The 26,593-nt window shown below is 39.7% G+C and overlaps 1 protein-coding gene across 1 annotated transcript in view; it reads right to left on the minus strand.

Moving 5' to 3' along the window:
* The window catches only part of LOC111956332 (parathyroid hormone/parathyroid hormone-related peptide receptor), a 73,111-nt gene extending 48,191 nt beyond the window's left edge, over positions 1-24,920 (minus strand). The window contains exon 1 of the mRNA XM_023976787.2: positions 23,735-24,920. Within this exon, the coding sequence (XP_023832555.1) occupies positions 23,735-23,821 (87 nt within the window). The 5' untranslated portion in view covers positions 23,822-24,920. The remainder of the gene's footprint in view (positions 1-23,734) is intronic.
* Between the last annotated feature and the right edge of the window lie 1,673 nt (positions 24,921-26,593).

The raw sequence follows: 26,593 nt of genomic DNA on the forward strand, positions 1-26,593 counted from the left end.
TTTATTTATGTGAAAGCTCAAATTAAGAAAGAGCGCTTGGGTAGAAAGGTAGAAAGCTTAGCAGGATTTGAAGAAAAAAAGCTTGGAAAAAAATATACCAACTTGACATGACCACCATTCTCATCTAGTTGTTGTTGTAATGGATGTAGCTATGAGTATAAATGTATAATCCTCAGAGCCTACCTGTTTTTTGATTTGTAAAAGCACATATACTGTATGTGTATGAAACAGTAAGCAAAAACGTTGAATTTGGTCATATGTGGAAATGTGCCTTACTTCCTTTTATATTTTGTGTAACGTCAGTAGTCTAGTCAAGGAAGCATCATGCAAAATATATTGACGCCCTCCACTCACCAAGACCATTGCCAAATAAGGCGCGCTGTCACCTGCTTTTATAGTAAGCCTTGAGGTGGTACCACCCAGCACATCTAGAAGGTAGTGTATTTCATACCGAACCCCTCCACTGAGAGGGGTACAGTTACATCACAATTTCAATGGTAGAGTTGAACCGCTAGGGGCAAAAAGAGCTAGATTTCAATTAAAATACCAAAATGTATCACCTTTGCAAAGGACTGTCAAAATGAAGACCAGAATTGACATGTATCATTATAACTAAGCCTAAAATATTTGGTTTTCGATTACTCTTTAAAGCCCCCATGCAGTCTTTTAAATCAAATGTTTTAAATCATCACTGTATGCCTAATAAATTGCTGTGTTTATTTAATGAAAAATAAATATATTTTTGATCATTTATTGCCCTGAGCTTCCTTATGCAATTTAAATACACAGCCCTGATTGGAAGATAGGATTTTCTAAACTCTAGAGCCTACCCTGCCTATCCCTTCAAAGTAGGAGAATATATATGCAAATAAAAGATGATTGGTCAATGGTCAGAATAATCAGATCAGATTATGATGTCATGCTGTGGGCCAAAAACTCCATCCCACCTGAGCAAGCTGAAATTCCACAAATTGTTTTTGAATAAAAGGGCATCAACATAAATTTCATAATTTCAGTGTTATTTTGACCTCATATTGTGGAAGTAATAGAAGAAGAAAAACGGGAAAATCAAGTTTTTGACTGCTCTGCCCCTATAAAGTAGATTTTACTTTTCAAGCATGAGAGAAAAAGAAAAGTCTAAAAAAAGACAATTTCAGACATACCAGCTTCAATCAAACAGTAATGCTCAAACAATTTGAAGACTTCCATAAATCTTCATGGGAGAATTTCTTCTCGAAGTTCAGAAAACTGAGTGCAATGCCTGTCATGTTTTGGCTTGATTGCAATACTTTATTTTCAAGTGACAATCACACAGCATTGCAGCCAGTCATTGAAACATATGAAGCCTCCCACTGCCTGGGATAAATGAGACCCAGTGTTTTCCTACAACATCACTGAAATTATGTTTTTCAGTGAGTTGCTCCCAACCATTACATTTACAGTGCATTCGGAAATTATTCAGACCCCTTGAACTTTTCCACATTTTGTTAGGTTAAAGCCGTATTCTAAAATTGATTAAATGTTTGTTTTTTCCTCAACAATCTGCCCACAATAGCCCATAATGACAAAGCAAAAATGTATTTATTAAAAATTCAAACGGAAATATCCCATTTAGATAAATATTCAGATCCTTTATTCAGATTTTGTTGAAGCACCTTTGGCAGTGATTACAGCCTCAAGTATTCTTGGGTATGACGCTACAAGTTTGGCACACCTGTATTTGGGGAGTTTATCCTATTCTTCTCTGCAGATCCTCTCAAGCTCTGTCAGGTTGGATGGGGAGAGCTAGAGCACAGCTATTTTCAGTTCTCTCCAGAGATATTTGATCGGGTTCAAGTCCGGGCTCTGGCTGGGCCACTCAAGGACATTCAGAGCCTCTGCATTGTCTTGGCTGTGTGCTTAGGGTCATTGTCCTGTTGAATGGTGAACCTTCGCCACCAGTCTGAGGTCGTAAGCACTCTGAAGCAGGTTTTCATCAAGGATGTCTCTATACTATTCTCTGTTATTCAAATCAAATCACATTTTATTGGTCACATACACATGGTTAGCAGATGTTATCCGAGTGCTTCTAGTTTCGACAGTGCAGTAATATCTAACAAGTAATCTAACAATTCCCAACAACTACCTAATACACACAAATCTAAAGGGGTGAATGAGAATATGTACATATAAATATATGGATGAAAGATGGCCAAGCGGCATAGGCAAGGTAAAATAGATGGTATAAAATACAGTATATACATATGATATGAGTAATGTAAGATATGTAAACATCATTAAAGTGGCATTATTTAAAGTGGCATTGTTTAAAATGACTAGTGATCCAGTCCCTGCAGCTGAAAAACATCCCCACAGCATGATGTTYCCACCACCATGCATCACCGTAGGGATGGTGCCAGGTTTTCTCCAGACGTGACACTTGGCATTCAGGCCAAAGAGTTCAATCTTGGTTTCATCAGACCAGTGAGTCTTGTTTCTCATGGTCTGAGAGTCCTTTAGGTGCCTTTTGGCAAACTCCAAGTGGGCTGTCATGTGCCTTTTAATGAGGAGTGGCTTCCGTCTGCTCACTCTACCATAAAGGCCTGATTGGTGGAGTGCTGCAGAGATGGTTGTCCTTCTGGAAGGTTCTCCCATCACCACAGAAGAACTCTGGAGCTCTGTCAGAGTGACAATTGGGTTCTTGGTCACCTCCCTGTCCAAGTCCCTTCTCCCCCGATTGCTCAGTTTGACCTGGCGTCCAGCTCTGGGAAGAGTCTTGGTGGTTCTAAACTTCTTTAATTTAAGAATGATGGAGGCCACTGTGTTTTTGGGGACCTTCAATGCTGCAGAAATGTTTTGGTACACTTCCCCAGATCTGTGTCTCAACACAATCCTGTCTCGGAGCTCTACGGACAATTCCTTCCTGTTTTTTTCTCTGACATGCACTGTCAACCTAGGGACCTTATATAGACAGGTGTGTGCCTTTCCAAATCATGTCCAATCAATTGAAGTTACCACAGGTGGACTTCAATCAAGTTGTAGAAACATCTCAAGGATGATCAATGGAAACAGGATGCACCTGAGCTCAATTTTGAGTCTCATAGTAAAGGGTCTGAATACTTATTTAAATAAGATATTTATGTTTTCACTTTGTCATTATGGGGTGTTGTGTGTAGATTTATGAGGAAAAAACAAAAATTTAATCCACTTTAGAATAAGGCTGTAACGTAACAAAATGTGGAAAAAGTCAAGGGGTCTGAATACTTTCTCGAATGCATTGAATATCTCCACATCTCTTTTCAAACCTATGRGCTTCACAAGTGGTTGCTCTCTTCGATTCAAGGACTCGTTCATTGTCACAGGGTTAATGTGTCTTCCACAAAGAGAAGGAGTACTTCAAGTTATGTTTTGACCTTTTTTCATGCAATGCAGTGTTCATTTTGTCATGAAAAATACTCATCAACAACCTACTTTTCCTGACTTAAACTATGACGATAATGAGATGAGATTCCCTGGAAAAACTATTACAAATTACTTTTTTTTAGACTGTGAAAATGTGACGAGACGAGAATTCCATGTGAGTCCAATGGACAGTTAATTTGACGTGAAGCTCCTTTTCATCTGTTTTGTCCAATCTTAAGCATGCATGCAGAATATTTCATACTTCTGGCATTTTTGCAAAGCTCAAATTCTCCCCTTTTCAATTAAACCACTGTTATTTATGTTATGCTGATTAATGCGGACCCAAAAGCGACTTAAAGAAACAGAGTCTTTATTCCAGGCAAAAACACGACAGGGCGGAACAAGGACACAGGACAGCAAACATCAAACAAGAATCCGACAAGGACAGAAGCGGAAAACAGAGGGAGAAATAGGGACTCTAATCAGAGGGCAAAATAGGGGACAGGTGTGAAAGAGTAAATGAGGTCGTTNCCCCCCCCCCCCCCTTGACAGCTATGATGGGGATTAAGGCTTTATAGCCTATATGGTTAATTATGGCTGTCATTGGTTACAATCTGCCACAATATCAATGTTGCCAGTTAAGGTATATGATGGGATAGTAGTTAGAGGTAGAGGTAGCCTGAATATTTATTATTCAACAGTATGTGACTAAAATGGCTGTGACTAAAACTAGACAAAAATTGTCCAGAGTTTTAGTCAACTGATAATAACTAAAACTAACAGAGGATGAAATCACTCAAATGTGACTAAGACTAAATTGCATTTTAAAATTAAAACTAAGACGAAAACAAAAATAGCTTCCAAAATTAACACTGATGCAATGCACCATCCACATCATTCATATTGTGAACACAATGCTATGTAAGTACCATTTTACTCAAGAAATTACAATATATTCCCTAGACAAAAACATGGATCATCAGACTGTGAGCTTAGCAACAGCTTGTGTATTTTCTTTTCACATTGGATCATGTGCTAAATGCAATTGCGCTACTGCAGCAATCCAGGCAAGGCCTCTCACTGTTATCTTCATTTGAATTGGCTTGGATCTGTAATGTGCTGTTCTTACTCTTTGCTGGAAAATCTGGGAGCTGTGAACTGCATACTTACTAACCCATAAACCCCAGAGGTTCGCAATAAAACTAATAAAGGTCCTTTTAAGAAATGCTCCCTCCTCTCTGCATATAAGCCATGTGCCAGCCAAGGAAAGTGGGTTAGACCTGCCCAAAACTAGAGCTGCCTTCAAATCACATCAACAACAACTGGATCAGAACTGAGGAGAATTCCTAGTAACCACAGATCTCAGGTGCTGCATTGATCTGAGAAATGGATTCTGTGAAAGCCCATTTGATGTTGTGACGGGGGCTGGGGGTGGGAGGCTATGTCATAATATGTCATGGGTTCTCCTATGTGTTTGAAATGTTATCCCTTGCGCTGCCGGTGGGGGAGGGCGTTGCAGGACTTTATGTCAATGTGGAAGGCAGCAACATGGCTAAGAACAAGCAATTGAGGTACCCTGGGAGTTATGGAATGCACACCACATGGAATTCTAGAAGTCTATCGCAGCATTTTCATCCAGTAATTAGGTAGAGGGAAGAAGAGCCCCACAGGACAAGACATTAGCTTAGTGATTATTAACAACTCATCAAAAATGGTTTATTTCATGGTCAAATACAAAATTTAATATTATTTTGTTTCATGTTGAAAAACAAAATAACACTGTTCATAGGTATCTTMGGAACAATTTAAGATCAATTAATCCTGGATCATGAAGACAGGATATCTTATCTAATGTTGGGTGGCAGGTTGCCTAGCGGTTAAGCGCGTCGGATTCAGTTACTGGCCCTACTGGTTCGAATACCAAAGCCGATTAGGTAAAAATTTGGTTGATGTGCCCTTGAGCAAGGCGCTTAACCCTAATTGCTCCTGTAAGTCACCCCGGATAAGAATGTCTGCTAAATGACTCAAATGTTCACACTAAAAGAGTGATAATTCCTACAAGTTAGTTAAACCCTTGACACACATCTTTACAGCTTCAGAGATAACCAGCCCCACATTTACATTTTGTCTCTTGATATTCTTTTGAAACACGGCAACTGCCCATGTGACAAAACCACTCTTTTAATTTCTTTACCTATTTATTTCTATACCTCCAATAGGTTGTCTGTACAAAAGACCAGTCCAGTCATATTCACTATATACCTGTTCACATACTCCTGGGCTTCATACAGGTATTATTAAAGACGGTGGCCATTCCTGGGCTTTAAATTCATGATGTTCAAACTATGATTTGGGTATTAACTTCTTAAAATGCCCCTATGCAGTGTGCTATGATTATGGGAATGTTGAATATTAGAACAGGGATGATTTAACATAATTATGTGCAGTGCAGTCAGTGGTGGTGGAAATACAAGACAATACGGGAGCACATTGAGTGAGTAGTTTTGTGACATTACTTTCTGGTAGGTAAACACCATCAGCACTATTCTTGCTGTACTGGTTTCAACAACAACATCTCTCTAAAATGTACTGTATACTGTAATAAAATATCTGAATTTAGTCAGTTACCCAAAATATGGTATTGAGTAATCCTGTCAAGAAATGTCAATAAATATACTGTAGAAATGGTCCCTTCAAAACCCCAAATAACAGGTTTATCTTTGCTAGAAAGAGCATTAGAGAGACCCTCCAAAAGTACTACGGCAAAGAGAGAGACATCATTAAAATATCTGTGTTAGTGGTGTAACTTTTTCAGTGGGGTGTAAAAGTGGCATTGAGTTACTCACACTCCTGCATTCTTTAAATGGAAAAGTTGAGAAAAAAAGAGAAGGTCAAGGGAAGTCAAGAAAACAAGCTCTTTCCTGAGTCAAACACAGCCATGGTATAACCTTACCATGCCAAGGAAACTGAAGACTTGACTATTAACAGGTCTGTTATGAGACTGAGTCACGGGCCTTCTCAAAAGCCCTGCTATGTGTGAGTCAACATGAAAAACAACAATTGTGTGAGAGCTGAGGATACATTTCTTAATAAAGATTTACAAATATTAAAGGAAAATACAACTCATTTGCAAAACGCATCATGCTGTGACACTTTCTGTATTTTGCTAATTATATATCTTGAAAACTTGATAGCTGACTGAAATCAATTCGGGACTGAATCAACAGTGGAGTAATGAAACAAACACCAAGAGATAGTTTTTGAGCCCCGAATTTCCCTTTAAGAAAAGGAATGAACAGTAAAAATAATAATAATAATTGTTATCTAAGATGTTTTGTATAATCATGTCTAAGGAGTGTTTTACACCATAAAAGTGTACTTGTGTGTAAGGAATCTAAAGTTCATCCCAGGAATCACATAAACTCGCTTTTCCAAGAGACCAGGCAATGACGACTGTGGGTGACTTTCTCACACCTACATTATAAGAAATGTGAGGAATCTAAAGTTATTCCCAGGATTCACACAAACACGCTTTCGAACAGACCAGGGAATGACGACTGTGGGTGACTTTCTCACACCTATAAGAAATGTCCTCCTCTCCAACCCAAGAATGGGCCTTCAATCTTACAGTAAGATCTTCATAAATACTGTATGCTTCTACTCTGTCAACAACTAACTCTCAATACATACAATCACTTTTAGGCAAGCACCCAATGATGATCACACAATTTCAGCTATAAATGTTTATTAATTATTTATAAACTTTATGTTGACTAATAATTAACATTGACCCTTAAAGGGGCAATCAGCAGTTACTACATACATTTTTGGACTAATAAATAATATGTGCCCATTGATTCTTGAATAATATAACTTATAAATGCCTGATAAGCTTTGTTCAACTGTCGTACCCTATCAGAACCCCAAATATAAGCTTGTTTTACTACAACATTTGTAAACAAATAAAATATAAACGAAAACAATACAGCCTCAAAACATGGTTAAAACTATAATTTTTATATCATGGTGTAGTGTACAGTAATAATATTTGATATGTGTATATACAGTATATCTACTTCTGTCAAGCCCTGACCTGAGATAACTCTGTTTTCTTTATATTCTGGTTAGGTCAGGGTGTGACTAGGGTGGATTACGCTAGTTTTTGTATTGTCTAGGGGTTTTGTATTGTCTAGGGTTTTTGTATGTCTAGGGTTTTGTAGGTCTAGGTATTTGTATGTTTATGGTGGCCTGATATYGTTCCCAATCAGAGGCAGCTGTTTATCGTTGTATCTGATTGGGGATCATATTTAGGTATCCATTTCCCCTTTGGTGTTTGTGGGTTCTTATTCTATGTTTAGTTGCCTGTCTGCACTATTCATATAGCTTCAGGTTTCGTTCGTTTTGTTAGTTTGTTCTGTGTTCTTTCTTTCATAAAAGAAGAATGTACGTATACCACGCTGCACCTTGGTTCCGATCTTTATGGCGAACGTGACAGAAGAACCCACCAAAAATGGACCAAGCAGCGTGTTCAGGAGGAATGGACCTGGGAGGAGATTTTGGATGGAGCAGGACCCTGGACGCAGGCTGGGGAGTATCGCCTTCCGAAGAAATAGAGGCAGCGAAAGCGGAACGGCGATATTACGAGGAGTTATACCAACGAGGTAGGCCACAGAAGCCCCAAGATTTTTTTTTTTGGGGGGGGCACATGGAGCAGTCTGCGGAGCCGAGGAGGGAACCAGAGCCAGTCAGGGAGTCGGATGAGGAGTTCGACGCAAGATTCCGGAGAGAGGTGCTAGCATTGAGAACGCTGCAGAACGGGCGTGCTGAGGTGCGTGTCATCAGCCCGGTGTCACCTGTACCGTTCCCACGCATCAGGTCTCCAGTGCGCATTCATAGCCCAGTGCATCCTGTGCTAGCTTCCCGCACTTGCCGGGCTGGAGTGAGCATCCAGTCAGGAAGGGTGGTGCTTCCTCTCCGCACTCGTCCTGAGGTGCGTGTCATCAGCCCGGTGCCACCTGTACCGGTCCCACACATCAGGTCTCCAGTGCGCCTCCACAGTCCAATACGTCCTGTGCCTCCTCTCCGCACTCGCCCTGAGGTGCGTGTCATCAGCCCGGTACCACCTGTACCGGTCCAACGCATCAGGTCTCCAGTGCGCCTCCACAGTCCAGTACGTCCTGTGCCTCCTCCCCGCACTTGCCCTGAGGTGCGTGTCCTCAGCCCGGTACCACCAGTTCCGGCACCACGCATCAGGCCTCCAGTGCGCCTCCACAGTCCAGTACATCCTGTGCCTCCTCACCGCACTCGCCCTGAGGTGCGTGTCCTCAGTCCAGTATCTCCAGTTCTGGCACTACGCATCAGGCCTCCAGTGCGCTTCCACAGTCCAGTACGGCCTGTGCCTCTTCCCCGCACTCGCCCTGAGGTGCGTGTCCTCAGCCCGGTACCACCAGTTTCGGCACCACGCATCAGGCTTCCAGTGCGCTTCCACAGTCCATAGCTTCCGGCGACAGTACCCAGTCCAGAGCTTCCGGCGACAGTACCCAGTCCAGAGCTTCCGGCGACAGTACCCAGTCCAGAGCTTCTGGCGACAGTACCCAGTCCAGAGCTTCCGGTGACAGTACCCAGTCCAGAGCTTCCGGCGACGTTTCACAGTTCGGAACCTCCAACGACGGGCCACAGTCCGGAGCCTCCGGCGGCGATCCCCAGTCCGGAGCCTCCGGCGGTGATCCCCAGTCCGGAGCCTCCGGCGATGATCCACGGTCCGGTTCTACAAAGGCGGAGGGATCAGCGTAAAGAGGGGAGGCGGCGTCCAGAACCAGAGCCGCCACCAAGGGTAGATGCCCACCCAGACCCTCCCCTATAGGTTCAGGTTTGCGGCCGGGAGTCCGCACCTTTGGGGGGGGTACTGTCACACCCTGACCTGAGATATCTTTGTTTTCTTTATATTTTGGTTAGGTCAGGGTGTGACTAGGGTGGATTACGCTGGTTTTTGTATTGTCTAGGGGTTTTGTATTGTCTAGGGTTTTTGTATGTCTAGGGTTTTGTAGGTCTAGGTATTTGTATGTTTATGGTGGCCTGATATYGTTCCCAATCAGAGGCAGCTGTTTATCGTTGTCTCTGATTGGGGATCATATTTAGGTAGCCATTTCCCCTTTGGTGTTTGTGGGTTCTTATTCTATGTTTAGTTGCCTGTCTGCACTATTCATATAGCTTCACGTTTCGTTCGTTTTGTTGGTTTGTTTGTTCAGTGTTCTTTCTTTAATAAAAGAAGAATGTACGCATACCACGCTGCACCTTGGTCCGATCTTTATGACGAACGTGACAACTTCACATGTGACTCGTACTAAGACTAAGCAATTCGCCTATTAAAATGTTTATCTGACTCCATAAATATAATCAGCAATATGCAAAAACAGTGTAGTTGAGTTACAGTAATAGGCAATCAAGAAATGTCTGAGAGTGGAATCGTAAGTACAAGTCTATTTAATTACTTTGTAAGAATTAATGGATTCACATACAAGGCATGAAGATTAAATTACAAGCATTAAAGGGATAATCCACCCACAAAAATAAAAATCATGAAACTCCTGTCAATTTGGTGAAAGCCTATGTTCTATCTGTGGGTAAAAAAAAAATCCCCATGATTTAACTTCAAAGTGGTCCGCCTGTGAAAATCAGGAAATTGTGTAGGAACTACATAATTCTTGAAACTGGAGAGAGGGGATTGCACACTATCACATTGCATAACGCTTTAATTGTCTATTGAACAATTTAAAAGTAAATGTTGCCTACAGCCCACACAAATTGTTGTTCAATATTTTGTTTATTCCAGATTGTCAAATCAGCCAATATGGATGGCCACACATGTTTGGAACACACCCATCAGTTTTTATCGTCATTACAAAGCATAGACTTCCCTTAGATGTGCTCAATTTAAACAGTGTCCCAAATTATTAACCTCTGTTCCTCCTTCAAGTACCATGTCGCAATTTGCCGTGTCTGTAGGAAACAGAGCTATTACAGGAGGAGATAGGAGAAATCTCATTGCGCAATGAATGGAGAAACGCCCCACCCAACTGACTGTCGACCAATCGCATTCATGTTGTCATGCTTGCATCATGCGGTTGCTAAACTAATCATCATACAATCCGATTCAAATGGAGTTCACATGTCCTCAAAACTGTCTCTGTGGGAAAGCAACATAACGCTGCTCTCGGCAGAGACGCCGTTTATAGCCCAGTGGCAGAGAAAAACTGCAAGACTCTTAAATTGATAGCGCAGTTTGTTTAGCGATTTTACAGCTAGCTAGTTCCTTCACATGCTAATATTGACTTTGGGATTATTGTATGTAGCTATGTTTTCTAGCTAGCCGAAATAGAGAACATTGCATTTACGTTTTAGTCATTTAACAGAGGCTCTTATCCAGAACAACTTGCAGTAGTGAGAGCATACATTTTCATTACAAGTCCCCCGTGGGAATCAAATCCACAACCCTGCTGTTGCAATCGCCATGCTCTACCAACTGAGCAACATGGGACCATTGCATTTGGGGGTTTGTAGTAGACTTGAGCTGCAACAGATTTCACAAAAACATTTCAAGTTTCTACCAATCTTGTTATCACAACAAAATTATACATTTGTTCACCAAAAAATATTGTTTTCACATTATTGTTATTTAACAGTGTTTACCGCCCCGGGGTGGCAGGGTAGCCTAGTGGTTAGAGCGTTGGAATAGTAACCGAAGGGTTGCAAGTTCAAATCCCCGAGCTGACAGTGGCTGTCGTTCTGCCACTGTTCCTAGGCCGTCATTGAAAATAAGAATTTGTTCTTAACTGACTTGCCTAGTTAAATAAAGGTAATACAATAAAAAGTATTGGCTAGGTAGCCACTTGTAGCTTGCCAATTGAACTTCAGTTCATGAAAATAAAAAGCTAACGTTATAAGCAGTCAGCTAGCTTCATCTGGCTAGTGAGGCTCGACCTGACTGTGGTTATGTGTTGTGTTGTGAAGCTAACCATAATAAGGATTAGGCACAATAGTGGAATTTGCGGTTTGCCTTCAAAATAAAAGTACCTATTTGAAAGAAACACGACGTGCCACAGGAGTGATGGTTGCTGATAATGGGGCTCTGTATGCCTATGTAGATATTCCATAAAAAATCTGCTGTTTCCAGCTACAATAGTCATTTACAACATTAACAATGTCTACACTGTATTTCTGATCAATTTTATGTTATTTTAACATAACATTTCAAAAACAAGGACATTTCTAAGTGACCCCAAACTTTTGAACGGTAGTGTAAATGCCATCAAAATATATTTTTGGTCAGTGTGGTGTGTGTGTGTAACCTTTATTTAACTAAGCAAGTCAGTTAAGAACAAATTCTTATTTACAACGACTGCCTACCCTGGACGACGCTGGGCCAATTGTGCGCTGGCCTATGGGACTCCCAATCACGGCCGGATGTGATACAGCCTGGATTCAAACCAYGGACTGTAGTGATGCCTRMTGCACTGAGATGCAGTGRCTTAGACCYCTGRGTCCATGTGTGTGTGTTAACTATTTAACTGTACTAGAARGCTTAAAAGGCCGTTAAAATTTGAAATATCGGTATCAGGTTTTTTTGGCAAGGAAAATATCGGATATCGGTATCGGCCAAAAATGCCATATCGGTGCAGCACTAATATAGATCCTACGGTTAATTTACAGGACGAAGCATGAACAAAGAAATGCCTATTAGGCCAAAGGCCTAGAAGCCTAGGAAATGAGAATTGATCATACAACCTTCCTCCATGAACTGGATACAGGATAAGAGAGAAAACAAAGGCATTTCATTCCATTTATAACATCTGAAGGTGTAACCGTTTAACCAAAAACCAACCACAATTGACCAATCAAACGATACCAAGTTTACAGTGTAACCTGTAAACTTTTTACAGGATGTTACAGCATCTAGGTGCTTGTGTGGGAATGAGACCAGTGTACATAAGACAGAATTCCTGAGAGGACCATAAAAGCTTTTTGCATAATAGAGTAATTGAGAGATCACCCTGTATAGATACAAGTAACCATAGAGATCATACATCCTTAAAGATAGCATCAGAGTTATCCTCAGTGAACAAGTTTCAGATAGATATCAAACATCGATACTATAGCATTATTCTGTCACAACAGTCAGTCCTCTGGATACTGTAACAGAGTGATACATTTTGGCACCTCAGAGGGGGAAGGGCTGACTAGTTGTTGGGCATTGTCCTTTTGTTCCTGAATCATTTTCAATGCAGCTCCAGGTGACAGAGAACACATAAATTAGGGCCGAACCTATAATGGATGGTCAGTACTTGCATCCACAGCTCTGTTCACACCTTTATTGCTTCTATTGCACCATTAAAGACATAATATGTTAGGCTGTGTGGTTGTGAATTAAGTGTTTAGTGTCACATCCATTAAATCAATCAATCACTCTACCGATACAGATTAATGGAGGACCAAAAAAAGCCGATACCGATTAATCGTACGATTTTTTAAATATATATTTGTAATAATGACAATTACAACAATACTGAATGAACAATGTACACTTTTATTTTAACTTAATTGTCACGTTCCTGACCTGTTTTCTCTTATTTTTGTATGTGTTTAGTTGGTCAGGGTGTGAGTTGGGGTGGGCATTCTATGTTACGTGTTTCTATGTTTAGGTTCATTGTTTGTTAGCCTTATATGGTTCTCAATCAGGGACAGGTGTTATTCATTTCCTCTGATTGAGAATCATATATAGGTAGGCTGTTTCACTCTGTTTGTTTGTGGGTGGTTGTCTCCTGTGTCTGTGTTTGTAGCGCCACATGGGACTGTTTCGGTTTGTTTGTAGTCTGTACCTGTTCGTGCGTTCTTCGTGTATATGTAAGTTCTTATGTTCAGGTCGGTCTGCGTTGTTTTGTAGTTTGTTAAAGTGTTTTCGTGTTTTTTTCGTCTTTACTTTAATACATTCATTATGTCTACATTTCACGCTGCATATTGGTRCTCTGATCCTTCTCGCCTCTCCTCGTCCGAGGAGGAGGAAGACGACAGTCGTTACATTAATATAATACAGAAATACAATCAATTTAGTCTCAAATAAATAATGAAACATGTTCAATTTGGTTTAAATAATTCAAAAACACAGTGTTGGAGAAGAAAGTAAAAGTGCAATATGTGCCATCTAAAAAAAGCTAACGTTTAAGTTCCATTGAGAACATATGAAAACTGGTCTTCAATATTCCCAGTTAAGAAGTTTTAGGTTGTAGATATTATAGGACTYTTTCTCTCTATACCATTTGTATTTCATATACCTTTGATTATTGGATGTTCTTATAGGCACTATAGATGCCAGCCTAATCTCGGGAGTAGATAGGCTTGAAGTCATAAACAGCGCTGTGGTGCAAGCATTGCTAAGAGCTGCTGGCAAACGCAGGAAAGTGCTGTTTGAATGAATGCTTATGAGCGAGCTGCTACCTACAACCGCTCAATCAAATATCAAATCATAGACTTCATTTTAATATAATAAACACACAGAAATACGAGCCTTAGGTCATTAATATGGTATAATCTGGAAACTATCATTTCGAAAACAAAACGTTTATTCTTTCAGTGAAATACGGAACCGTTACGCATTTTATCGAACGGGTGGCAACCATAAGTCTAAATATTGCTGTTACAATGCACAACCTTCAATGTTGTGTCATAATTATGTAGAATTCTGGCAAATTAATTACGGTCTTTGTTAGGAAGAAAAGGTCTTCACAGAGTTCGCAACGAGCCAGGCGGCCCAAACTGCGGCATATACCCTGACTCTGCTTGCACTGAAAGCAAGATAAGTGGCACAATTTCCCTAGTTTATATTGCCTCCTAACATTAATTTCTTTTAACGAAATATGCAAGTTTAAAAAAATATATACTTGTGTATTAATTTTATGAAAGGCATTGATGTTTATGGTTAGGTACATTGGTGCAACGATTGTGCTTTTCGCGAATGCGCTTTTGTTAAATCATCACCCGTTTTGCGAAGTTGAAGTAGGCTGTGATTCGATGATAAATTAACAGGCTCTGCATTGACTATATGCAACACAGGACAAGCTAGTTAAACTAGGAATATCATCAACCATGTGTAGTTAACTAGTGATTATGTTAAGATTGATTGTTTTTTATGAGATAAGTTTAATGCTAGCTAGCAACTTACCTTGGCTCCTTGCAGCAACCAGGTCCTTTTGATGCTGCACTCAAGTAAACTGGTGGTCAGCCTGCCACGCAGTCTTCTCGTGGATTGCAATGTAATTGGCCATAATCAGCGTCCAAAAATGCAGATTACCGATTGTTATGAAAACTTGAAATCGGACCTAATTAATCGGCATTGCCGATAATCGGTCAACCTCTAAATCAATCAATCAAATGTATTTTGTCAAGCCATTTTTACATCAGTAAAATTGCACAAAGTGCTATACAGATACAGACTTGAAGACTACTTCGTTACCTCCTGTCCTCTTCACTTTGTCACACACACACAACACACACACACACACACACACGCACACCACACACACACACACACACACACACACACACACACACACACACACACGTATTGCTCCTCCTGTCAAACTGACAGGTATAAGGGAGACTTCTCAAGGGAATGAAAGGAAACAGTAAATCAATTTGTCTGCCATTAACTTAGACTGAAACACCATTTGTGTGCCAGCCAGGGAATTCTCTAGTACACTTATTATATAATCTTACATTCAGGAACATGTATTTTCTATAATTCACAACATAATAATGGGGTGGCAGGTAGCCTAGTGGTTAGAAGCGTTAGGCCAGTAACTGAAAGGTTGCTAGATCGAATCCCCGAGCTGACAAGGTAAAAATCTGTCGTTCTACCCCTGAACAGCGATGAACCACTGTTCCTAGGTCGTCATTGTAAATAAGAATTTGTTCTTAATAACCATATGGCTGCATCCCGCTAACGAGATCGATATGACAACAGCCAGTGAAAGTGCAGGGTGCCAAAATCAAACAACAGAAATCTCATAATTAAAAATCCTCAAACATACATGTGTCTTATATCATTTTAAAGGTAATCTTGTTGTTAATCCCACCAAAGTGTCCGATTTCAAATATGCTTTTCAGCGAAAGCACTACAAACGATTATGTTAGGTCACCACCAAACCACAATAAGCACAGCCATTTTTCCAGCGAAATATAGCAGTCACAAAAAGCAGAAATAGAGAAATTAATCACTAACCTTTGATTATCTTCATCAGATGACACTCATAGGACTTCATGTTACACAATACATGCATGTTTTGTTTGATAAAGTTCATATTTATAACAAAAAATCTGAGTTTACATTGGCGCGTTACATTCACTAGTTCCAAAAACATCAAGTGATTTTGCATAGCCACATCGTTTCAACAGAAATACTCATCATAAATGTAGATGATAATACAAGTTATACACATGGAATTATAGATATACCTCTCCTTAATGCAACCGCTGTGTCAGATTTCAAAAACACTTTACGGAAAAAGCWACCTATGCAATAATCTGAGACGGCGCTCAGAAATATAATAAAATTAGCCGCCATTTTGGAGTCAAAAGAAACCCGAAAATACATGATAAATGTTTCGTTACCTTTGATGAACTTCATCAAAATGCAGTCCTAGGAATCCCAGGTCCACAACAAATGCTTGATTTGTTCGATAATGTCGATTATTTATGTCCAATTAGCTACTTTGGTTAGCGCGTTTGGTAAACAATTCCAAAGTCACAAAGCGCGTCCACTATAACGTGACGAAATGTCCAAAAGTTCCGTAACAGTCAGTAGAAACATGTCAAACAATGTACTGAATCAATCTTTAGAATGTTGTTAACATACATCTTGAATAACGTTCCAACCGGAGAATTAGATTGACTTCAGATGAGCGGTGGAACGGAGGTCCTCCTCATGTGAATGCGCATGGTGAAAGCATAGTCAGCTCGTGGCAGTGGTGACTAATTCCTGTCTCCTTCGGCCCCCCTTCACATTAGAGTCATCAGACAAAGTTCTATTGACTGTTGACATCTAGTGGAAGCCTTAGGAAGTGAAAACTCATCCATATCTCACTGTAATTTCAATGAGAGCTTGGTTGAAAATCTGCCACCCCCAGAAAAAATCSAAAKAGGAAGTGGAACTTCTCAGGTTTTTGCCTGCRATATGAGTTCTGTTATACTCACAGACATAATTCAAACAGTTTTAGAAACTTCAGAGTGTTTTCTATCCAAACCTAATAATAATATGCAAATATTAGCAACTATGACTGAGGAGCAGGCCGTTTACTCTGGTCACCTCTGTGCACCTTTCATCCAAGCTACTCAATACTGCCCCTGCAGCCATAAGKAGTTAACTGACTTGCTTAGTTAAATAAAGATAAAAAATAACCCTGTATGATGACAGAGAACTAAAGAAAAGCACAAAGCACTTGCTCTCTAGAGAACCCTTTGAAGAAACCTTTCCACGGAGGGATCTACCTGGAACCAAAAATGGTCTCCTCTGTCTCAGTGACATCCATTGTCAATTCAGGGTTATCCAACAGGCTCCCTCAGAAATGCTCAAGTGCCAGCAAGGTTACCAGCTATCAATTTAAAAGTCTGATCGCAATCATCATTACTTTGAAATGGATGCACAAAATGGAACCGCCAATCAAGCAAGAATAATTCTCACCCAGGTTCTAAACTGTCCACGGTGACTGTCTGATGACAATATACAAATGCATACAGAAAAGCCTGGCTATTCTTGTTGTGAATGTGCAGACAGTGATGCTATTATCAGTAGCATCCATAGAAACATGGTGCGATAGATGATTACCTAGTACTGTCCTAACATCGCCATCCTCTGTGACCTCTAGAAGAATAGAGAGAGAACAACCAGGAAGTCTTACTACAGCAATTCCAGTAGGAATCAATCTGTGTACCTGTACTGGTGCTGGTCGAAGGATGATCAGTGATGCATGATCATTACATGTATTAAGCTCTCTCCTCTCTGAGGAAGCTATTTTCAAGGCACTTGAGATCTCCATTTGTGTTTCTTTGTCTGGGAGAACTCTTCTGACCCATTTAAAATAATTTCCAAAACTACACTTTACATGCACTTTAAAAGCTGACCTACAGTATACACATAATGATACAGAGTGAAACAGCTATGAGACAATGATGTCTGTCTGGTGCACATCTGATGATACTGCATTACCTTCCTACTTCAGTTGAAAGGACAACAACCAATCCAGTACCAGATAATACTGTGGAACACCGTTTGTCCATCATACATCCGCTGCACAGTGAATCCCATTTCAGCACTCAAGCACACAAGTGTATTGTGTAAATTATTCCGAAACGGTTAAATGCTGGCAACAACTTTTAACACAGCTTGTGTATTAATATTCACCCAAAGCATCTAGGGATATGACATGCCTAGGGCTCTAAAACAATAATAACAACATGGTTAGCGATAACATTCCACTCTATCGATCTCAGATATTGCTGTCCCCCACGATGAAATCGGGGAAGAGACTGTGGATCTATCTCCATCCGTCCGTCCGTTATTCACACGCGATATCTCAGACAGCAAACTTGTGTGAATGATGCATCTTGCCATAGAGATCCGTAACTTTTATAAAATGACACTGATTGGCCCAAGGTGGGAGCTATTGTAATTCATTGAAATGTGTTAGTCATATCTCAAATGACCCAAGGGGGGGGGGGGGCTGCATCATTCACTGTTGCCTTGTTGATTATTAGACTATACTGAACAAAAATATCAACGCATCATGCAACAATTTCAAAGATTTTACGGAGTTACAGTTCATATTAGGAAATCAGTCAATGTATCTGTGACATTGTGTTGTGTGACAAAACTGCACATTTTAAAGTAGCCTTTAATTGTCCCCAGCATAAGGGGCACCTGTGTAATGATCATGCTGTTTAATCAGTTTCTTGATATGCCACAACTCTCAGGTGGATGGATTATCTTGGCAAAAGAGAAATGCTCACTAACAGGGATGTAAACACATTTGTGCACAAAATTAGAGAAAAATAAGCTTTTTGTGTGTATGGAAAATGTCTGAAATCTTTTATTTCAGCTCATGAAACATGGGACGAACATTTTACATGTTGCGTTTATGTTTTTGTTCAGTGTAGAATCGAAAGACACACAAGCTAACATATTGGAACAATATTCCAAGCAGAGAAAATGGGTCTTTACTTAAGAGCTTAGGGGCTTAATAATACTTACAGTAATGTGGTCCAAACAGCATCTTAGCATGTACAAGCCAGTTGCTAATTGGTTTGACTAAACGGACAGTGTGTTAGCAGGTACAAGCCAGGTGCTAATTGTTTTGACTAAATACAGGTGGTAAGTAGATAATGGTACTTTCGTATCCTATCAGTGTTATCACCATTCAATTACTTTACACTTCAGGGGAGGCTGCTGAGGGGAGGACAACTCATAATAATGGCTGGAACAGAGGGAATGGAATGGCATCAAACACATGGAAACCCTGTGTGTGATGTATTTAATACCATTCCACTAATTCCGCTCCAGCCGTTAGCACGAACCGTTCCTCCCCAATTAAAGTGCCACCAACCTCCTGTGGTACACTTAGCCAGGGGGAACAAACCCCTATTGTTAACTCACAGCTGTTCTTTTTCCTTCATGGGAAAGAATTGAGTGCCTTATGTGTTATTTTGTGAAATAAACACGGTATAAACACCATGTTGTAAAAATAAGTAGATATATATATTGAAACGGCAAAAAGGGTTAACTTGAGACACATTCAAAGTGTTCTCCAACAGACACTAACTGATGTCTCCTCCATTGCAACTGGCAGTGTGATAGGATGAGCATTGACCAGTTCAAATGTCTATGTACAAGTCTATATAAACGTGTTTACCAGGGCTGGGAATTGCCATCACGATGCGATATTATCACAAACACTTAGGTGCCGATACAATCTGTATTGCGATTCTCACGATTCTATATGTATTACGATTCGATACTGTGATTTTATTGCGATTCAATGTTCCAAACATATTGCTCACGATATGTCTGCTGCAGAGCGACAAGAGAGACTCATGAGAAAACAAGTTTTGATTAGTCATGGAAATAAAAGTGCTGAAAACAAATTGGCTCCCTGTTTAAAAAGAGGTAGAGCCAACTAGCCCCAAAATAATATTGCGATATTGTCAAAATGATAATATACGATATATTGTCAAAGATAATATCCCGACATGTAACAGTGTTTTTTTCCCTGTCACTAGTGCTTACAATGCATTTGCTTCTTGGATAAACATCTTGACTGAATCACATATCCCACATGGCTACCTTGTGTTTCACAGATACTTTATGTGTTTAACTCTCACTCTGGGAGGAAGACATGACACTTGCAAATCATCAGACAYCCAAAACACAGTCATGAGGTAGGAATTAGATGGCGATGCACACCGACCGCGGTTACTGAAAGAAGCATTTCCTCTTAATAAATTCAATAACCCAGTGAGTCTGAGTCACTCAGTCTGATAACAGACAATCCTACCAGGCAGGCAGCAGTGTGTTGGCCATGTCTATGAGTTGCCACTAAACTATGAGTGTCAAGGTTAATAAAAAGCAGAGAATGACGATGTAGGATCTTAATTTGATAACATTTTTGTTGATGAGAATGTTAACACATGGTTTTATTAACAGTATTGCACTTTTCTTGTAGCCTATTTTTGTCCCGCTAATAGCCTAAATACAGATCAAGCAATATTATGGACTAAACGCTCAAATCCTCTTGCTGCAGGATTCTTTTGCTACGACAATACTAATCAAATATGACCTACCACCTGGATTCGGTCCTATGTAATTTGAAATTGTGTTTTTAACATTGGAAAAAAGTAGAGACTCAGAGCTAGACATCTAAATATATTTGCACAACAGTTGAGGAACAATGAGAAAATAAGTATGCTTTGAAAGTTGATAAACTTGTAACCCCACTTTTGAGAAAATTGCCCTTGTATGTTTTGGTACACCTACTGGAGAGTTATTCTTTGTCTACACCCATTCAGCATCGTTCACACCCTCTTAAGCCTTAGCCCCACCCATCTCTTTAAGGATTCACATGTGAGGCCATTTAGACATGTAGCTAGCTAGCTAAACAATGAAGCGGCATAATCCCAACTCATACTACTACCAATACAAACATTGTCATAAATGTAGTATGAATCTGCAGGTAGCTAAAGCTAACCAACTAGGTTCAATGTTAGCTAGCTTACATTAGGCTATAACTAGCAATCCAAATGGAGTTCTGATTAGAATAATATTACGACACAGATCATACACGTGCTAGCTAACAGTACACTTTAACTTGCAATGAATATGACTTTCTGACACAATTAGAAACGTATAAAATCTGAAAATGTAGCTAGACTCTTACCCGTATACATGGATGAATGCTTCACAGCAGACTGGAACCATTTAACTCCGTTTTGTTTGTAGCTACATCTTGTTTGGCCAGCGTTATGTCAAGTCACTCTGGTTCACACTGACCGTGGTGTGTGCAGAAAGTAGCCCATCAGGGCATCAATGTTGTTGAGAAAATACGCAAAACTATTATGGTTCTCGATGGCTAACATTAAATCTTTCAAAAAACACCATGTTAGAAAGGACTATCAACATATACTGAGTAGCTCACGTTATAGACAGAAGCATGCTACATAGAAGACCAATCCAAACTCATCTCCCGGCATGTCCAGCCCATCCATTACCTCAGCTAATCATGGCTAGTGGTAAGGTTCCTGTCTTTTTCCATGGCTAAACCAACTAGGCTCCTAATTTAACAATTTTATTCGTATTTACAGATGGAATACAAGTTCGTTATTAAGGCACATGAAAGTTCACAAGTTCCAGAAGGCATTTCTACCAAAAAACGCATTTTGATCAACAACAACAAAAAATATATTAAAATGCCTCTCCTGTGAAGTAGTGATGTGCGACATACGCCTAGCTTCCTGAAACAGGTCGCAAATTAAGATCCATCATCTGTACAGCAAGCACCATCAGTTTATATCAACGTACATTTTCTTTTTTTAAGTATTTCAAATGACAAAGTATAGCTTAATGGAAGGATACATACTAACTGACATAGGACTTAGACTTTCTTAATATAGTTATAGATGTTGTTAGTGCTTCATTACTCAGCCTTCGTAAGCTGGGGGAAATCTACAGGTAACTGCCAAAATAAAGGAAACCCCAACATAAAGCGTCTTAATAGGGGGTTGGGCCACCACAAGCCAGAACAGCTTCAATGACCTTGGCATAGATTCCACAAGTGTCTGGAACTCTATTGGAGGGATGTGACACCATTCTTCCAAGAGAAATTCCATAATTTGGTATTTTGTTCATGTTGGTGGAAAACGCTGCCTCAGGTGCCGCTCCAGAATCTCCCATAAGAGTTCAATTGGGTTGAGATCTGGTAACTGAGACGGCCATGGCATATGGTTTACATCGTTTTCATGCTCATCAAACCATTCAGTGACCACTCATGCCCTGCGGATGGGGGCATTGTCATCCTATGGTAGCCAAAATAATGGCCTGCCCAGCATTTTTATACATGACCCTAAGCATGATTGCTTAATTAACTGAAGAACCACACCTGTGTGGAAGCACCTGCTTTCAATATACTGTGTACCCCTCACTTACTCAAGTCTTTCCATCATTTTGGCAGTTACCTGGATATCGTCATTGGACATATACTATAAAAAACACAACTTTTAAATATAACTTTTTAGAGAAAAATAACACAAACAAAACATCAAAACTGAAAGGGTAAACAAAATGTACAGACACAGCCTTTAACGACCAAATGTTGAATCAGCTATAAATGCATTTAGCTATGTTAGAATTGTTTTCCCCTGCCACCTAAACCAATGATGCCAGCAGTGCTGCGACACAGTGATGCTCCACATCACCAGGGAAAGGCCCTGTACCTCACAGCCCCAGCAAACTGCCTGTTGAACGCTCAACACACTCAGCCAAAAAACACAGAACAACCAGGACCAGCAGTGCTACTTGCAGTTGCCTGTACTGCTGTCGGCAAAGCCACAGTGTAGTCTACAGAGTAGAGCTACTGTTATACTGACTTTTGAAAATAGCATCATCAACCTTGTGGCTTTACTAATAAGTTAACATCACCTATCAACATGAGAAAACCTACATGAGCATGACATTACACAGACATGAAATGTAATGAGCATTTGCCCCCATGCGGTGCATGTACAATAGCATTCTCCTTTGGAAAACACCACACTGAAATGACATGTGAATACATGTTTTCATTAAAATAATACCCATGCCGGATACAAAGAATGGTAAAAACCTACTTTTGTATTTAGACTCTCTCTCTCTCTCTCTCCCCTGATGATGTACATGCAGTTACTGTATCCATCATAGTTCAACAAAGATGTCAACATTACTATCGATTAGGCTTGGCAAAGTGATTTAACACATGCACTCTATCTCTCAGTGTGATGGGGCTTCAGTAGGATTCATGCATAATTGAAATGACACACATTATAGTCTACTGTAGTAAAATAATTTCCCATATAATTAAGTAAATGCCTACATTTTATGAGGTGCTTTAATAGCATTCATTCATGGAAATTGCACTGCATAGCATTATGTACCTGAGTGAATGCAATACACTGAGTGGGTGGGTACACTCTTAGAAAAAAAAGGTGGTATCTAGAACCTAAAATAATTTTTTGCCTGTCCCCATAGGAGAACCCTTTTGGTTCCAGGTAGAACCCTTTCCCGGGAGGGTTCTTCATGAAACCCAAAATAGTTCTACTTTGAATCAAAAATGGTTCTACCTGGAACCAAAAAGGGTTCTTCAATGGGGACAGCCGAAGAACCCTTTTGGAACCCTTTTTTCTAAAAGTATATGTATCCACAGTATGCTCTGAGCAGGGCAGTGGAATATGTCAGAATATAATTTTGTAGGTACAATGTCTAACAAAACATCCTTGCTCTACAAGTGCTATGGGAAGAGATGTTAAGGAATGTGTCTGTTTAATTTGTTACATTATGAAGAAACATTTTTATAGACAGTTTATTCATGTCGTGGATCATCTGTCAACATAATTCCAGCTTCAATAGGCTGGGATGTTCAATGAAGGTCACAATTATTAAAAAATATATAGCCTAGCTTCAACCTATTACAACTGAATAGGCTGTAAGGTTAGCTGCCTACACATGTGGTAAAATACAAGAATGACATGCAGAACATGTTCTATAATGAAATTAATAACTTACCAGACAGACGTGACTGAGGACCAAGCTGAAGAAAAGAAAGCCCACACTGTGGAACACTAGAGTGGGGCCCATCCCTGAGACAACCATGCCGAACCTCCAATAGTCGTTTCAGAAAGCAAGGTTGAGTTGATGCTTCAGTTAAAATGACTTAATTTACTTTAAACTGTCTTCAAAAGTGCAAGTCATCTTTCACTCTATCTGTCCTCTCATTATGGTCTTGATAGTGGCTTGTAAAATCATAACTATAATCTCTTCGCTTTCCCTCCCTCTTTTTTAAATCTGTAATACGTTCAAACTGAGCCCACTCACTTTATTTATCTGCATGTCTGTTTTTTTTMTGTATTTTTACTTCTTCTGAAATTGCATCCACATGTCAGAACTATTTCTGTCGCTCTCGTTCTGCGGTGGGAAGTTCAAATGATTCTTTGTGGAGAAGAAACCAGCGCTGTATTTTTAGGTCTTTTAAATTGCCCTTCAGACTAACTTATACACTTCAGTATGGAGCTGTGCGCCTTTATGCCATATCCCAAATTTCCTTCCCAAGAACCCCGTCCAAATGTTAATTGTTAAGTGGACAAAATCATATGAAAATGTCACTTATTATATGACCTAAAATAATTGACATATAGTGCACAAACGCATGGTTCATCATGTCATCTATCACAGTGAAGAACTATAGACAATTGAATTACATAATCTTTTCTCGGGAAGTCGTGTTAACATGAAAAGTGCATCTCAAGGCACAGCGTCATGTTAGTCATAGAATTAGCAACTTTTTCTAATAAAATTCGTGCTATGACGAAACATCTTATCGTGTAGACTGTCCCACTAGACATTCATTTCTAAACTGAATAGATGATGGACCATGCATACGAATGACCAACTATTCTAGACATTGTATCGAACTATAAAACGTGTAACTTCATACTTATATTCATTCTATGTGGATGTATCAAATCTACAAACGTAACCATGCTCTGTTTACGCATGGTGGTGTAGACAGTCCAAGGAAATCGCAAACCAGGCTATAAAGATCACACTTACGCTATTTGTGACAAACCAAACTCTGATGCATTTCAGCTTTTTCAGAACCATCTAAATCTAAAAAGGCAGCCTCCTTTCAAAATAAATCAGAAAGTTAAAGAGTTATCCCTAATATTCACCGCGGCGCCAGATGTGAACGGCAGTTGCTCGACACCAATTGTGAGAGTATGAAGGCGAATGAAAGAGGCAGGTATTAGAGAAGCGCGTGAAAGGTTCTCATTGGTCCGCGCTCTCTTGCGTTAGATTAAACCACGTCTCTAAAATGACATACAGTATTTTCTCACCCCTTTCCACACAATCTCCACATTCAACATATTTCTGAGTGTTGCCAGTTTATTACAGCAAACTATGCTAACATTTTGCATATTTTATTGTATTTGCTATCAACAGATAATGTATGGGAGGAGATGTAAAATGTTCCAGGCAAATTTAGCCTACACTGTTATTTTCCACTAGTATCCTAGCCATACTGTGCATATCCTCTAACATGATATGTCCACTTTGCCATAATATAATTGTTATCGCCAGACTTGTGAACACATTTTGTGACTGAATGATACATAAAAAAAGACATACATATTGTTATTGTTACTGTATTATTACATACATTTCCAAATTCAAGTGACCCTTCATGAATTTACAATTTACAATCTTTCAAATTGCCAACTATTGTATCTTCAGCAGTGTTGAGCTACCAATTACTTCATAATGGAAGAAGTTTTAAGCTACACTAAAGCTGAAGGGTAGGTAGCATAAACTTAACCACATGTAACATCTTGATTTGCATTAGTATACACATCAAAAATCACAATGCGAAGTTACAAGTTATTACATAAAACCGTTCAGAATTCCGAAGAATGGCAAGTCATATAGTAAAAAAAAAAATCCGGGGAACTGACAAGCCAGCTTATTCCCTATAAAGTAAATTCCAAAAGAAATAACTTCCAATGTATAACTTAAAATTAAGCCTAATTGTTTGCACTCATGACTACTAGTTTCAATTTAATTTTCAGCCAAATTACAAGCACTACAAGTGCTACATTTACTGTTACAAATCAACATGCAAGGTTGCTAACCAATTAGCATTCTAATGTTAGCCCTACCAGCCTGCTAACGTTATGTTAGCACTACATGAGTCAGTCAGTTGCTATCAACACCTAGTTTACAGCTACATTAAAGTTTTGGAAATTAATAATGCCATCTAACCATTTATCAAAGAATGTTAACTAAATGCAATTATCTTAACCAGAAAGCTAGCCAGCCAGCGAACGTTAGCTATTTAACCAACTAGCTATTAGCCTAACTAGCCTAGCCAACCACCACGGTTATGGTCGGCAACCTAGAGCCCAACTACTGGAGACCAGCTAGAATACAACTAACACAACACAACTAAAATATAACCACAGATCAAAGCAAAGAGAGAGCAGAGACATGATGGCTGGGCCCATCAAATAAAAACTTAGCTAACTGAGTTAGCTACCATGGGGAGGCGGGTGTTTCACCGGCCAATGGAGAGTCAGGGAAATCTCAAATAGATAGATTCCATTTCCTGTGATTGGTGGATTGTAGCTCACCACCATCAACACTTGGTCTGGAATGTAAATACATGCTAGCATGGCTAGTGGCTCACGTTAGCCAGCTTGAGCTAGCTACCGAGCTAGCATACGAACACGTTAGCACAGAGGAAATCCTCCATATGATGTTCAGAAATTAGGTATTGTGGGTAGTGTAGAAGATATCCGGAAATAAGTTAATAAATATGTAATACCCAAAAACATAACTGTGTTTTTACTTATAGGAAACCAAATCGTGACT

The sequence above is a fragment of the Salvelinus sp. IW2-2015 genome, linkage group LG32 (genome assembly GCF_002910315.2).
Source record: "Salvelinus sp. IW2-2015 linkage group LG32, ASM291031v2, whole genome shotgun sequence".
NCBI classification, from domain to species: domain Eukaryota; kingdom Metazoa; phylum Chordata; class Actinopteri; order Salmoniformes; family Salmonidae; genus Salvelinus; species Salvelinus sp. IW2-2015.